Genomic DNA, 16232 nt, shown 5'->3' with positions numbered 1-16232 from the left:
TAGAGTTGTACTTCTAGAAATCACTGAAGTATGAATGTGTACTTTAATTATGTGAAAGCAATGCTGTGAGGTTTTAAAGAGCTGTTTTGTTTTTAGGTCACATTGGAATGCTTCAAGCTACTCAAATGACTCAAGAAGTTACAATCAGAGATTTGGAATCAGAAAAGTCCAGATTAAAAGAAAAACTATCTCAACTGGAAGAGGAAAGAAACTTACTACAAAGCAAAACACAGAGTCTGGATGAGCGCCAAAGGCAGCAAATTCTGGCCTTAGAGAAGGTTAAACAGCTTATTGGCTTTAGTTGAATAAAAACAAAAGACCTAGAATTCTAAGAAAAAATGATTATGTTGTAATTTTTGTTTTATGTGACTGGACTAAGAACAGTAGTACTGTGTTCCAAGTGTATCTCACGTAGCAACATAGAATGACTAATGTAGAGTGTACAGTGAGAGTAGAGGGAAGTCAGATTAGGTGTTGTTCAGACTGCTTTGGACATCTTTTAACAATTTCATTTAATTTATGACCTCGTGTGTCAATGCCTGGTATCTAAAGTGTCTCAGTAGGAAGAAATGTGAAATGGTTAAAGAACAATTTAAAAAGCTGTTCTCTGAAAACATGCTGAACATGTTTGAAAATACTGAACTGAAGTTTTCTATAGGCTTGATACCTGATTGCTGTTTCCCCAGATTAAATAGAGAAAAAAAAAGATTTTAATATAGATATATTGCTTTGCATGGATATATTGAAACTACCTTTTTGGTTATTGAATTATTTAGTCAGTGCTTAGTGCTTCCTAAATTTGTTTTATGTGGAAGTTAGTTTCTGTAGATTTATTTCATCAGTAACTTTTTTGTATTTTTTCCTCTTACTCTTCAGGTTTTTTTTACTGTTTAGTAGAAATGATTGCATTTTTCTGTCTTTTATAGAAAGTAAATGAAGCAAGGGAGACACAACGTGAATATTATGAGAAAGAGCTGGTAAAATTGCAAGCAAGATTGGAAGGAGAGGCTGCGCAGTTAAAGGAGGCTCATTCTAAGACCTTAGAAGAATTGGCATGGAAACACCATACTGCAATTGAGGCTGCACACAGTAATGCTAATAAGGATAAGAAAAAACTGCAGATGGTAGGTTTGTGTTTTCTTAATAATCAAACATGTTACAAAAAGTAAATGTTAGAGTTTGAACCCTGTACTGCGTGGTTTTGTTGTATGGCAAATTTTATTTGGAGTTACCTGCGGGTCTGCTGTGCTTCTCCGAAGAAATTGCTCAGCCTCTGTTAAAATAACATATATCTTGCCAAAAAAAAAAAAGAGCATTGGTACTGTCATTTGTCTGCATACTGAAGAGAAATTCTCAACTCGATACAACTTTATTTTCGAGTGTAGTAGGTGTGGTTTTCTAGGTTTTGTGACCCGTATTCAGAAAGGCTGGTATATCACTCAAGATCAGTTCTTCTGAAGGAGATGAAAGATTATGTTACTCTAATATTTATTTAAAATTTTCATAAACAATCCAGAAGTACAAAAATATATTATATTAGTACTTGACTATATGTGTACTCAGAAGACAACAACAGCCATTCCTAACTTACATCATAAAATTATGCTAACTGTATATCGACTGTTCATTTACCTTTTAGTGGAATCCTGAAACTGAAAGGCTTTTTTGTTTCACAAAATTGGCCTTTTCTTTGTTGGGATAAATGAGAGGACCAATTTTGAATTATTATTTCCTAATCTGATTGTATGTACATTATACACAAATTTTGCCTTATACAGTAAATACAGGATAAATATTAATTGTTTAAGGCTTTGTTATTCTCTTGTGGTGTGTTCACAGGAAATATACCAAGAAACACAGTTGTAGTTAGTGATGTGCATCTTAGACTGATTTTTTTTTTTTTTTAATTATTTTGCATAAATCCCAAAGATTTTTTCATGTCTCCCAGTAATGGAAGTAGTTCTCTGAGACATACATGCATCTGATCTTTCAGGTTTACTTTCTTTGTAACTTTAAACATGCCTGTTATTAAAACAATGTCTCTTAAGGGATTCTGGGAATATTTTCCCTTTATTTCACTAAGATGTGGGGTTCTTTTTGTGATCTTTTCTGTTGTTTGTTATTAAAATAATGTAGAGAATAAAACAAAGGATACTATAAAATGTTTGTTCTTAAATCATTAAATTAGTTAAAATAGGGAACAGCTCTATGAATGTGAGAAGCGTGAAACTTCATTTTAGCAAGGGAAAATTAACTATGAAAAGATGTCAGGGTTGAGATCTCAGTAAATCTTAATAAGTATACTGTCTCCTCTGTCAAACCTGTCTCGCTAAGCACATGTTGTGTTGTTTGAGTAATTCAAGGAAGAAACAGTCAATCTCAAATGCGGAGAAGAGTTGAATTTAGCATGAGGAAGAAGCATGGTACAAGGAGCCTTGGGATAGAGGACATGAGGATATATTGGGACTGGAAGACTGGGAAAGGCATCTGGGGTTTGGAAATCTTTGAAAAAAAATGGAACAGAAGAGAATTCTAAAGAATGAGAATAGGACTCAAACGGCTTGAATATATCTCTTTTCTTCAATTCTTCCATCTATAAAATGAGCTGTAAAAATGGCATCAGTTCATAGGAGGATTATGAAAATAGAGCTGCTAATAATTTTGCAGTACTGCACAGCTGTACTGACAAGCATCATAAAAGACCTAATTAGTTATCAGAATAGGGTCTGAATAGCACTAGTGAAATTTTGCAGACAGCAGACTTCACAGTGCGAACAAGAAAAATTGAGCAAGTCTCATTTAGCAAGCATCAGTTGTCCCACGTGGTGGTTGATCTGGGCCCGGTGAAGAAAACAGGCACTTGTTGAGTTACGTTGTACAGCAATGTATTATTGAAAGTGTAACCCTCTGTCCAAATTCTACCGTGAATAAAGAGATTGTGCAAGCAGTTTATACACAAATCATTTATTGCCTATTGCACACCCTAATGGAGTGCTAGAACTAACAAGCTACTAAGCTTAACGTGCTTACCACCCCCAGCAAAACACCTGAGGAGTCTCTGGTTTTGGATGAGGAAGGGTTGGCCTCCATTGCTTCTTGGAATGGGCTGGACAACACCAAGTTGCTGTCTTCCAGCTCCCTGGTTTTCCTTAGAGTTTTATACCTTTTCATGACAGTCTTTTTCCTCTTGAATTCTTGAGCTCTTAACTCTCCCTGTTTCTGCAATCTTACCAGTGCCTGCAGTTGTACTTTTTGTTTTGTGCATGGTTCTGGTCTATGTATTTTCACAGCTGTTTCTGAGATGTTATTGATTTCTCAGAAATCTGAGCCCAGGGCTACACAGAGGCACTGAATCGATGCTAAGCCTTGCATTACAGCTGAACCCTGAGGAGGGTGTTAATAAAGGAGCCTCTGTAGCTGCATAGAAAACCTTGAAGTCTTCTATTACCTGGCTGTGGAGCACCTTACCTGGCAACCTTAATTTTCTTCAAGAAGATTTTGTGGTATAATAAATTATATAGTATATTCCACTGGACTAGATAAGAAAGCTCTTAATTTTAACATGTTTCATGTTAAGTATTTTGTGACAGAAATTGTTCTTCTGAAAACATATTCTGAATATTAATAAAGCTGAAGCATACATTTATAGTTTTCCTTAAAAGAAAAAAGTTTCTAACAAATACATATACAACATAGGCTCATGTAAGAGAAATAAAATTCATCCAACAGAGTTGTTTTCAGAATTTGGCTATTACTCCACACAGATCAGATGAAAACAGAGGTGTTACTTGATTCTTTCCATATAGTTGAACTTGAAGACTAATTGTTGATTTCTTTTGGTTCTACATAAATTTTATAGATATGGTGAGGAGCTTTTTTTATTTATTGTAACAGCCTGAAAAACTTCCCAAAGCTCAGTCTGAATTTTAAGCTTTACTATTTTCTGTGGGGATTACGTGTAGTAGATAGATGGGTAAAGGCTATAGGATAAGCATATTATCAGTGTAATTTTATAAAAAGTGAAAACTTCTGCATTCTGTCAACTCAGATTGAAAAACTGTGAAAGTAGATATAGTTTTAATGGTTTTGATGATTAAGTGCAAAGTGAAAGTAGTAATTGAGAAGAAGGTCCTCTTTGTCTTTATTTTGTGATTAATCAAGCATGTTAGATTAGAAAGTGAACTGAAAAAATAAGGCATCTATTGTAAAAGGAAATAAATGTTCATGTTTTAACACTTTAAGGAAAGGACAATTCTTGGTTGAGATCAGGAATACTTATGCCAGGAGGAATAATTTTCATGTGATGTACTTGTACTTTGCGATGACCGTATGGGAAGTATTTAATGTTTCTTCCATCCTCCTTTTTTCTGAAGGAGTTGGAGCAGCAGTTTGAGAAGGAGAAACTGCATTTGGAGGATGATAAGAATCAGCTCCGACAGCAGCTGGAAAACCTGAAGGAAGAGCTGACAACAAAACTGACTTCTGCCAATCAGGAGGCAAGGGTTAACTTCATTGTATCAGCTAATGGTCCTGTGCACTAGACCACATTTCATCAATAACGATCTTGTGCTTATAGTCCAGTATAGAGCTAGGACTACACTGGTCAGTCTGTTTAGTGCCTTATTTCTGTTTAAAGTGGAGTAGTCTTCAAACATGATAAATTACTTGACTGCTGCTGAGCACTGATTTTATTGTCCTTTACAAAATTAACAAAGCAAAAGAGGTGGGGGTACAAAACAGTTGACATAAACAGCCTTTCTTGTTTTAACTCTGCTTATTTTCTCACTAGGTACACAGACCTCTACACAAAATACATCAGGACACAAAGGGAAAACTAACTGTATTTAAACTCATATTTGTTTACAATTAACATGTTGTAAATTCTGGTCAGCTTCCTGACTTGCAGATGATCTTAATATATTTCCATCAAAAGATGACATTAAATATTTATAGTAAGACCCAAATTATTTGCCATGTTTTGGTATATGCAAATGTATCTTATCTCGATACAGTTCTAATTTTTTTAGTTTGAAATCGCTACTTTTTAATGATATAATATTTCTAAACTAGAAATATATTCTTACTGATATCAAAAACATCAATCCATTTTTGAGTGAAACTTTTGCCCTGTTTCAAGAAAATAATTCATCAGCTTCATTGTTCAACAGGCCATACGTATGGTTTCAGTGTGTGCTTTAAGACAGACTTAAGCATGAATTTAAGTACTTTTTTGCAGTGGTACTTTTCATTACCGTTTTCTATACCATGCAAGTTCTGGAGGTGGCAGGTGTTTGTCTAATTCTGGTGGCTTGCAATTTGCACAAATGTTAAACTTGCTTTAGAACAAAACTGCTTCTTTTTAATAAATGGGAAATATTGCCCTTCTGAAAGTATATATTAAATTATTATTATTATATGAAAATATATATTATTATGTTAAAATATATATTATGATATCAGTACATTGTTATATTAATATACATATTAATGTATTAAATTATTATATATCGAAGTATATATTCTGAAAGTACAAATTACTATATTTAATACATTAATATATAATTTCAGAGTAGTACCTATCAGGTGTGTATATATAAACCCCAGATAATCCATACTACCGGAGTAGTTGAACCTACCATCTTTAGAGCTCAGCAGCACTGCTGATCAGTCAGTCATAAGTACCTGGTAAGCAGGAGACTGTACTTCTTTGATAGTTGTGAGTGCCTTTGCCAGTACTTCAGACCTTGGAGAAGGTGTAAATTGAAGCTGGAACTGCTCTTGCTCTCTTAATAGTATGCTTACCTACATTCAAATTAATGAAAATGTGATGTGTTTGTTACATATGTTAACAAAATCATACACAGATTTATTTTTCCTTTCAAAATTACAGAAAGTTTTGTTATTTCTTTTTAGCTTTAACTTGTCTGTTGGATGTTAACTTCCCTTGTTGCTGGATTAGATCTGAGGAGAGCACAATTTTTGTTCTATTGTCATTCAACACTGTAGGTTTTAATTTATTTACTCTTTATCAACTTCTCTTGGGTTCATGAGTAATAAACTTGCTCCTTCTTTGAAGGAAATAACTTCAAATGTTTTAAGAATGAGTTTTCATTATCTAACTCCTATCAAGTTCAGGCTTGGAAAATTCATCAGCACACTGAATTAAGAAAATAGAGGCATAGCTAAGGAATAGGTAACTCTAACATAAACTAAACTAAGGAATTAGGGACGGCTGCTATTTAGTAGTTGAGCTTATATACTTTCTTATGCCAGGATAACTGTAATACAGTGTATTTTGCATATTGAGAGAATGAGAGGAAGTGTACAGGCAATAAATTCGGGGTGGTCTCTAAATCCACTTCCACTCTGTGTAGTACAGAGACGATAAGTTTTATTTTGTTACTATGTTTATCTTAAGCCCATGAGACAAGTGCTTCGCTTGCAACCACAGCTTACTCTTAGATCTCTATTGACAAGTGACAAGAGTTTCTCAATGTCTTCACTGACCTGGAAGAAACTTCCCTGTGAAATGTCTAGCACATCTTTAACTTAGCTCTTGCATTTCTACTGCTGCTTCCTTTTTTGTTTGTTACAGATGTCATTTAACAGTAGGCATATATTTATTACTTTCTGCTGATGTTAGCTTAGTTCTAGCTTCCCTGCTGAGAAAGCTGGTTTTGAACCCATGCCATCCTCTTTTCTCTTTGACAGACTTTTTGATAGCCGTTATCTTAGCTAAAGGATGAGGAAGATTCAAGCCTCCTTAGGCTCATTCCTAGTACCAAGCTATTTAAGAACACTGAAATCTTAAATACTTGCCAGAGATTTTTGGGGGGAGTTCTGGTTAAGTCAAGATACTAACTTTTTCACATGTATACCAGGATGAGGCTGGTTGTTTACCCTATAGGTTTGCTTCCTTTCACTGTTGACCAGCCAAGACCTTTGAGAAAGACTCCTTATTTGTGTCACTTGACAGAGTCGTCTAAGGACTGGCCATGTCCATGCAAAGGACTTCTGATGCTATTACTAAGGATCATTTTAAACAGCCTCCAGCATTGCTTTGTCATCAGTAGAATAGACCTAAGCCCTATGAGTGGCACTCCTGCATAATGTTTCCATATTCTTTAGATCTACAGGACTGCTGTTCATGTTTGTTGCAAGTGGTGTGCTACTACCAGATGCATAGATAGCGGTGCACTTCGAGGATATCAATACAGTTTTAGGGGCAGTTTTTCATGTAGGGATTCTCCTTCAGGTAGTAGCGCTTTGTAGGGAATTACTAGTTGTTTGTATATAATGCAAAGGAGCACATAGACAAGTACCCAAGATTACATTAGTTTTTCTCTGAGATGTGTCATGCCAAAGAAATTTGGGATTCCTTGCTGAGAGGAAAGGAGGAGTCCCTCTTTTTAGACACTCCATGGGTTGCACACAGAGGGAGAGAGTTCTGGGAGGGTGTGTGTGTGTATATATATATATGTGGGTGTCATTAACAGTATTTACATATAATTATGCTAACAAACAGAAAAAGTAGTTATAACTGTTACCTGTTCATACCTGCAGACCAAAGGTTAGTCTTTTCTAGGGATGCTTGTCCCATTGTGAATGAATTTATCTCAATGTACGAAGGCAATGGCATGATTACTTCTGCAGAAGCCTCAGTTCCCATTAGCTGCTGTTCTTTGCCCCCCCTGCCTCCCATTATTCTGTTTTTCCAGCCTACATATTTAAAAAGTTTTTCCTTTCCTATAGCTGGTGAACAATGTTCAGTCTCTAATATTCTTACCTGAAGCAAAGAAATATCATCATTTTACACATGGGGAGCTGAAGCACAAACAGGCAGAGAAAAGTGTATTGTTGCATAGCAGTTAGGGAAATAATCACATTATGCTCTACAGATATTAGATTGAGCTTTAAACGGGCTAATTTATGGACAGGTAGCAATCTGAAGACAGAGAAATGTATACCCTAGCACAAGTTAATTTATCCATTAGAAGAAATGTATACCCTAGCACAAGTTAATTTATCCATTAGATTAGCGTTTATGTATTTTGAAATAGTGGTTCTCATGATTTTAATTTGCATAAAACATACTTTCTCACAGTAAAATTACAGGTAATTTCAGAACTTTTATGTAACCTCTTTCCTTGCCAAAATGCTTCAAACGTAAGTTGGATTTTTTTTTTCTTTTTAAATCCTTTAATTTTTAGGATTTAATTAATAAAATCCTGTTTGATTTTATAATATTACAGGAATTTGTTTTTTTAATGCACAATAAGTGATATTAAAGGAGAACAGGCTGTGTGAATAAAAATTTGTCTAGGCTGGAATTAGAAATCACTGGAAGAAGATGAAATGAGGATGAACTTGGCTGCCATTAGTAATAATTATGTAAATTACATCCTTTTTTTTTTTTTTTTAATGTCATAGGTGTGTCGTCTGCAAGACCTAGTACGAAAAAGTGAACAAGGCCTTGGTACTGCAGAAGGACATATCTCCAGTCTTCAAGAAGCTCAGGAAATACTCCAAAAAGAACTAGAATTAACTAGAGCAAGACTGCGAGAGACCACAGATTCATTGTATAGTGTTGAGGTAACCATAATGTTGGAGAATAAATCGTGCAAAGTACAGTCACAGTAATTTTGGTCTTGTTTTTAAAATGGCAAGAAGTGTTACAGTGTAGACATTATTGAAGGAGCTTCATATGGCTTCGTTAAGAGAGAGAATTATCTTTTCATTTCAAGCAGGGAAAACAAAAACTGGAAAACTAGGATGGGTTAGTTTGGGTTTTTTTTTGGTTGGTTGGGTTTTTTGTTTTTTTGTTGGTTTGTTTTCAAAAGAACACTGTCAGTATTTAATGGGTATTGCTGCAAGCACATCTTTCTGTGCTTAATATAAATTGTAGCTGTCAAAGTATGTCTGTACAAAATATATCCAGAGTCAGATTTTTCAGAGGCTTAACAGAATTTTCATGAGACTGTAACACAGGATATGTGTTACACCAGTGCTATTCCAGACAGTTTCATGTCTTGAAAACAAGGTCCAGAGCTTACTAGCTTTAGAATTTATCAAAACCTTTTTAATTTTTTTTTTTTTCCAGTATGCACACATACCATGTTTACCTCAAATAATGGGCACAGTCTTCATTTCAGGCTCAAATTTAGAATTTCAGAAGATGCTTAAGAATAGTTTAAAGATGATATAAGCTGTGATATCTTGAAAGATAGCAGACTATCATCCAGAAAATGTGACTGCTTTATACAATTGAAGCAATTAATTTTTCTAAGCACAAATATATTGCCATTTTAGTTGGCTTAGATGGAACTGGAACTGTCAGTCAATAGCTCATTGACTTTAATACTAAGTATAACCTGTCCTTTTTCTTTCTTCAGTAAACAATGTACGTTTACAAGATCACAGCAATATTTGAAGTAGAGCAGCAAATATTTAAAAAAAAATATTCCCTGAATCTGTTTTTGTACTGGTGTTATTTTTCTAACAAAAACAGCCTGAAACAGAATATTGGTGTTGTGGGTTTTTTTGTTTTTGTTTTGTTTTGTTGTTTGTGGTTTTGGGTTTTTTTTATTTCTTTCAGCTGTGGTTATTAGATGTGCACCCTATTACAGTTTATAACTTCCTCTGTATTTTTTATGATTTCTCTAAGGGTTCATATGAACTACTGCATTCTTCTCTCTTCACCTATTCTAACATTTAAATATTCATATATAGCAGGTTGCTGGCAATAACATTTATCTTAACAGATTTTGAAATATAGAAATGAAAAAATCCTACAGAAAAATTCTCACTTTAAAAAGTCTTAATTTAAATTTAGACAGCCGTGTTTGTTTCTCATGAATGAAGCAAGCACTGCTGAAAAACATTAATGTAAGTATGGATTCTAGGTAGTACCTCATACTATTATAGTATGGTAAAATTTGAACAGAAATTGATAGGAATTCTAAATTTTTTCTGTGTTCAGACTGAAAGCCTGTTTCTACGAGGTTAGTCCAGTCAAGAAACAGAAAGAAGATACATGAAATTTGTATGAAATCCAGATAGCTCAAGCTTTGAAATCCAAATAATGAGTATTTGCCGATTTAAAAGAAAAAAAAAAAAAAAAAAAGGCCAAAACACGCGTGACAAGATCCTAAGCAACCTGCTCTAATTCTGAAGTTAGTCCTGCACTAAACAGGACTCAATGACCTTTTGAGGTTCTTTCCAACATAAATTATTCTGTGATTCAATGTAACAGTATTTGAAAGATTAATTCCAGAATGTCTTATTGGAAAATTGCTTTTTATAGTGTTTTGTAGGAATGCAGAATTCTTTTCCACAAATAAGAAATATCAGCAGATGTATAGGCATTAATTGTGTGTAATTAGGAATCACACACTAAAAAAGTTACAGTTCAAGTTTTATGAGCCAGTTGTAACTGACATTTTTGTTATAAATGCATTCATTTAAGGTTTGAAATGCTTTTTTGCTGCTGATCAGTCTCTATTGTGAAGTTTGTGTTTGCAGGGAGAACTAGATCAGGAGAGACAACAGCACGAGGCAATGATTGCTGCCATGAGAGAAGAGGAAAAGTTCAAAGTTGACAGAATGGCTCGTGACTTGGAAATCAAATGGACAGAAAATCTTCGGCAAGTATTAATTTTTTTTCTTGTATTCTTTAATAAGAAATAAAGTATGTATTACATGTATGTAATACATACATGTATTACAAATGTAATAGCGAATGAAATGTAAAGCAAAGGCTTTTGCTATTATCTAAGTTTTTCCAATTATTACTGAGTTCTTAATTCTTTTTCACTTCTTGCACAAGGTCCCCTGCATTTTAGTTATTTGACCTTTGCTTTTAGACAGGAATGTAATAAGCTTCGTGAAGAGCTGAGGCTTCAGCATGAAGAGGATAAGAAGGCAGCCATGACTCAGCTGTTGCAGCTCAAAGAACGTGAAAAAAATGCAGCAAGGGATGGATGGCAAAAAAAAGTTGAAGATCTTTTAGACCAGGTAACTATGGTCTCTTTGAGAATTGGAAGGCCATTACAATTTAGTTGCTGGTGGTTTATCAGCAATAATCTACATGAAATTGGTTGTGACATCTGTCTTTGAAATGAAATTTGTTAGCATAATGCTTTTAAATGTAATAATTATCAAACTTTATAAGTAATATATGAAGATGCCTTAAAATTATATGAATGCCCTTCTTTACACTTAAACATGAATAAAACTTTCTGCAGTTTTTTTTGGGGGGAATGGGAGGGTGTTGACAGTCTCACCTCTTCACTATAAGATTTTTTTGATTCTCTGTCTGCTCACCTATTCTATTGTAAATATTTACCAATGCTAATTGTTTTGACTTGGAGGTATCCCTGATCTTTACAATAATGACACTGTACAAGTCACTGAAAAGTCAAAATGTCCCTCAGTTTCTACAACACGTTTATTACAGTTATGTCTTCTCTTAAGTGATTTTGAACATTATTTTGGGATAATTTTTTATAAATACTGAGTTTTTTAATTGCAACTTGTATGTACAAACTCAGTTATGTTAGATAATTCACAGAAAATACTTGCTTTGTACTTTTTCCAAACCGTAAATGCTGTAGAACTGATTTTATTGACTACAGTTTGAAAGAATAGCTTATAATGAACAATTATATTTTAAAGTAAGAGAAACAGATTTTGGAACTCATTGAATGACTGCGAATTTAGGGTGTTATTGTGGGATGGCTTTTAATTTGCTTTCTAATTTGAGAAGTCTAATAACTGAACATGCACTTGATTATACAGCTTCTTATAGGAACATATAACAATTTATTTTGCTGACAAGGGAATTTAAGCTTGTAAAATCTTGTGGCTTAGGCTCAAAAAAGCTGGAGGTTTTCAAAGTTCTCGGTCTGTTACTTTTTACAACATGAATGGAATACGACTTGGACTCATTTGATTTTAAGTTTCACTTATTGCCTTTACCCAAGCTTCATTTACTCTCTTTACTTCTACCTATAAATAGCATTTTCTCTAGGAAAGTACAATTTGAAAGGGATATGTTAAACCTTCTGTAGTTTTAGCATACTTTAAAAATACTTCACTTATCTCTAGCTTTTAAAAATACCATAATAAATCTAACATACAGTTTTAGAATGGAAAATTAGTATGTTGCAAATGAACAATTTTTTTCTGCATATGGAAGAAATTTTGGAATTGGAAAGCTCAGGAAGCTAACTGTAATAAGGAAAGTTTTACTAGAGAATTTGCAGACATAGGAAATGGTCTGCATATGCAAAACGGTTGTTGTTTTTTTTTTTTTCTTCATTCCTTTTACTGTACCAAGGAGCTGCACCATTTCATAACAGCGTGTGTGTTTGGGAGACTAATAAGAAAATAAACCATGGGAGTCTTCACTTTTTTTTTTTTCCCCCTAAGTCCAGCTGTTGCTTTTCCGTACCAGTGTTTGAGTTGGATAGGTATTTCATAAAGATCGAAAAGTTATGGTTGGTGGTAGGGAATTAAGCTTTCTCTCTGTAAGAATCTACATTTTGTCCATTACACCTGGAGGAGAGAGAATTCCAGACCATAGTGTACAAGATGGGTAACTTAACTCTTAGAGAAATGGGTTTGTAGTAAGTTCCTCCTGATTGCAGTACACAAAGGGTAGCCTCTGAGAGTTACACTGACCTGAATCGTAGAATCATTGACTGACTGAGGTTGGAAGAGATCTCAGGAGGTCATCTAGTGCAACCTCCTGCTCAAATCAGTCAACACTGAATTTGAACCAGGTTGCTTAGGGCTTTGTCCAGTCAGGTCTTGAATAACATCCAAGGATGAAGATTCCACAGCCTCTCTGAAGAATCTCTTCTAGTGCTTAATTATCCTCAAGAGGAGTTTTTTCTTTATATTTAGACAGAACCTCTTCTGTTTCTGTTTATGATCCTTGTCTCTCATTGTCCTATTGTGCACCACTGTAATGAGGCTGGGTCCACTTTCTCTCTAACCACATCATAGGTACTGGAAAGCTCTTAAGTCCCACAAAACCTTCTCTTCTTTAGACTGAACAAACCTGGTTCCCTCAGAAGGATATATGTTCCAGTCCCAGCCATCTTGGTGGTAGCTCTCCACTGAACGTGTTCAAGTTCATCAATGTTTGTCTTGTACTGGGGCAACCAAAGCTGAATGAACTGGAGGAGGAGACAGAATGTGCCCCCCAGGTGATGTGCAACAAGTGCCAAGTCAAAGGTACTGATTCCTTCCCTCAAACTACTAGTTCTTGCTACAGCCCGGTATGCTGCTGGCATTCATTGCTGCCAGGCCATACTGCTGATTCATGTTTAGCCTACCATTAACTAGGTTATGCAAAGCAGATCTGTAACCCAGTATGAACCAGTGCAGGGGTTTAGTCCATCCCATGTAAAGGACTTTGCATTTGTCCTTGTTGAATTTTGTGAGGTTCCTATTGGCCCATACCTTATAACCTATACAGGGCCCTCTGGATGGCAGCCCTACCACCTTTCAATGTATTGTGTCCCCTCCACTGTGCTGTGCTCTACCTTCTACTCCTCCCATTTTGGTGTCATCCACAAACTCTATGAGGGTACTATCTGCCTCCTCCTCCAGGTCATTGAGAAGGTACTAAAATGAATAGGTCCTGGAACAGACACCTTAGGAACTCTACTTGTAACAAGCTTTCAGATAGAGTGAACCATTAACTGCTACCCTTTCAGCCTGATAATCGATCCAGTTCTCATCTATCTGGTAGCCCACCCATCTGAATTGTGATACAATCAGATACAAGGATGTTAAAAATCTTGCTGAAGTCAAGGTCACAAACATCCACTGCTCTCCCCTCATGCACAGATCTAGTAATTTCATCACAGAAGAAAATCAAAGATAGTGATTATGATTTCATTATGATTCATTATTTCATTATGAAAGAGAGTGGAAGATTTTTGGTATGTGTTTTATAATACAAAGATTACTATACACTTCAGTTGTGTAAATCTAGAATGATGCTATTCTGAGTGGAAACTGCACTGGGCCCGCTTTGACACTACAGGAACTACTGCAGTAAGCCTAGCTGTGCTTGGCAATCTGTAAATGTGCAATAAGACTCTACCCCAGAGGGTTCACAGTCTAGTTTAAACAGTCTGGAGTTGCACAAAAGTGAGATTCTTCTGCTGTTACATATATATATACGTGTGTGTGTTAACAGCATTGTGAAGAATTCAAATTTCAGTCCATCAAAAGAATATCTGTTCATACCTGTCTTCTTTCAACTACACTGAACTAGAACAGTCTGAGATACTGCAGCAGGGGTGTAAAATTGTGAATTTGTTACACCCAGCCCCAGTCTTCATTAGTGGGAATATGCATTTAAAATCCATTTGAAAGGCATGAAGTCTGTGTAAAAATCAGAAAGAGAGCAGAGATCCAACTCCTCTTTCTGTAATTCAGATTTTCACACCTGAAGCATTGGTCTGGTCTATACCAGCAGTACTATACAATGATTTATCAAAATAACGTGAGACCAAGGTCTCTGCTAAATCATTTGTAAACTTGTAACTTGACAGAAAATGTGGTCTACATGCACTCTCTATGTTGAGAAAGTGTCTAGAGCTTCACCATTTAGTTGTATAAATGCTGTTCAGAAAGGTTGAATTCAGAAACTAAATGCTCATTAATACGGGTACATAATTTTCTAATATGTATTGATGCATCTCAGATTTGATTTAAAAACAAGGTACAAAGAAGTGTAGAACCTAACTTGAAGTATAGGAATGGTTATGTAAGCAAAGTGTTGAAAAAAACAGGTTTTAAATGAATGGAGAGAAGTGACACAGTATAGTTACTTAAACTGTAGAAAAATACAACACAGAGTAAGCCCATCTTGGAATGCTGCTGACTGGTGCCAGAAAAACTGAATGAAGAGACACAGCTATAAATGGCAACAATTTTTTTAAAATGTTCAATCAAAAAATGTATGCCCATAAAGTGTACTAAGCTGGTTTGTTGTTGTTTGTTTTTTTTTTTTTAATTATGATACACTAATCTACAAATGTCTGCCTTTTACTAGTTGTTGCACATTTGATAGGTGAGATCACGCTCTTGCGTAAGGCAAGGTAATAGTTTTGCTTTTATACTGGTAATGCTAAGTGGTCCCTCATAGAATGCATGTAGGATTATTGTTATTCTAACAGTATAGCTTTGTTATGAGTAAAATAATTCTCTTGAGAGAAAATGCTATTCAGCTGATTAAGTGCTTAAACACGTTCTTGCCAGTTGCAAAGCATCACTTACCATCTACAGTTAAATGTGGTTGGCAGGTTAACTAGATCAGTGTCTAGAGACCAAGTGTGCAGTTCTTACCTCCGATATGAGAAATGGTTCTAGAAGACACAAAAAGAAAGTGCTTTTCCTTTTTTCCTGTAAATTTTACTAAGTACTTCTACATCAATCCATGTGAGAGTTTCTTCATGAAATATGTAGAATTCAGATGTGCTAGCTCTTTTCCATTTCTCCTAGCTGTGTAATGGGCTTTTAACGCTTTTCTTAAAAACATTTTACTGCTGAGAAGGCTTCAGCCATGGATGACATAGCAGGAGTTTTCTTTTTAAAGCATGAGCGTGTTCTCTCTTCTGCCTCTCCGTGTTGTGCAACCTTCAATTCTGGGCACTGAAATGTACAGGTTAAGGCCTGTATTCTTCTTATCTATTTGTTCTTGTGGTAAATGTTTCTTTCTGTAAACTGAATCAAGTATTCTGATTGTGGATGGGCTTTTCTATATTTGAGCAAATATTGGTTCTTCCCTCTTCCTTACTTTTCAGTAAAACGTGTGTTCCAGTAAAATAAATGTTTTTGTCAGCATTTTTTTCCATTCTTATGTAGCTTCATACTATTATGTGACCAAGCATTAGCGTGACATTCTTCTTTCTAACTTTGTAAACTTTTCGCACATGAGTATATCATCTTCTATTAATGGAAATATTAGAAGTAGTATAGTGACAATGGACAAAAGTGTACTGCATACACTTTGGTAGCTGTTGTTTATTTTTCCTGCTGCAAAGAGTCTCTCCTTTTTTGGAAAAAAAAAAATGTTGAAGTTTCCTATGCAGAGTTTGTTTCTGTCATGGTGTGTTCCTTTTTAAACTGTCAAAGTAAACATGAGAAACGTTGATTTATATAAAAATTTAAATATTTCCTTCTGATGTAGACATTATTCAAATTGTAGTTTT

General features: G+C 35.0%; 1 protein-coding gene across 6 annotated transcripts in view; it reads left to right on the top strand.

Annotated features, from left to right (window-relative positions):
• FAM184A (family with sequence similarity 184 member A) overlaps positions 1–16232 on the top strand; it is an 81736-nt gene that overhangs the window by 36145 nt on the left and 29359 nt on the right. For all 6 annotated transcript variants that reach the window (XR_012041457.1, XM_072855757.1, XM_072855756.1 and 3 more), the window contains exons 4-9: positions 97–278; positions 927–1124; positions 4374–4496; positions 8431–8592; positions 10522–10643; positions 10863–11013. Coding sequence is in view for 5 of the 6 variants with exons in the window: in XM_072855757.1 (XP_072711858.1) it covers positions 97–278; positions 927–1124; positions 4374–4496; positions 8431–8592; positions 10522–10643; positions 10863–11013 (938 nt within the window). In the remaining variant the exon portion in view is untranslated. The remainder of the gene's footprint in view (positions 1–96; positions 279–926; positions 1125–4373; positions 4497–8430; positions 8593–10521; positions 10644–10862; positions 11014–16232) is intronic.

This window comes from Ciconia boyciana, chromosome 3 (assembly GCF_034638445.1).
Source record: "Ciconia boyciana chromosome 3, ASM3463844v1, whole genome shotgun sequence".
Taxonomy (NCBI): domain Eukaryota; kingdom Metazoa; phylum Chordata; class Aves; order Ciconiiformes; family Ciconiidae; genus Ciconia; species Ciconia boyciana.
This window is presented reverse-complemented; position numbering and strand designations above follow the sequence as displayed.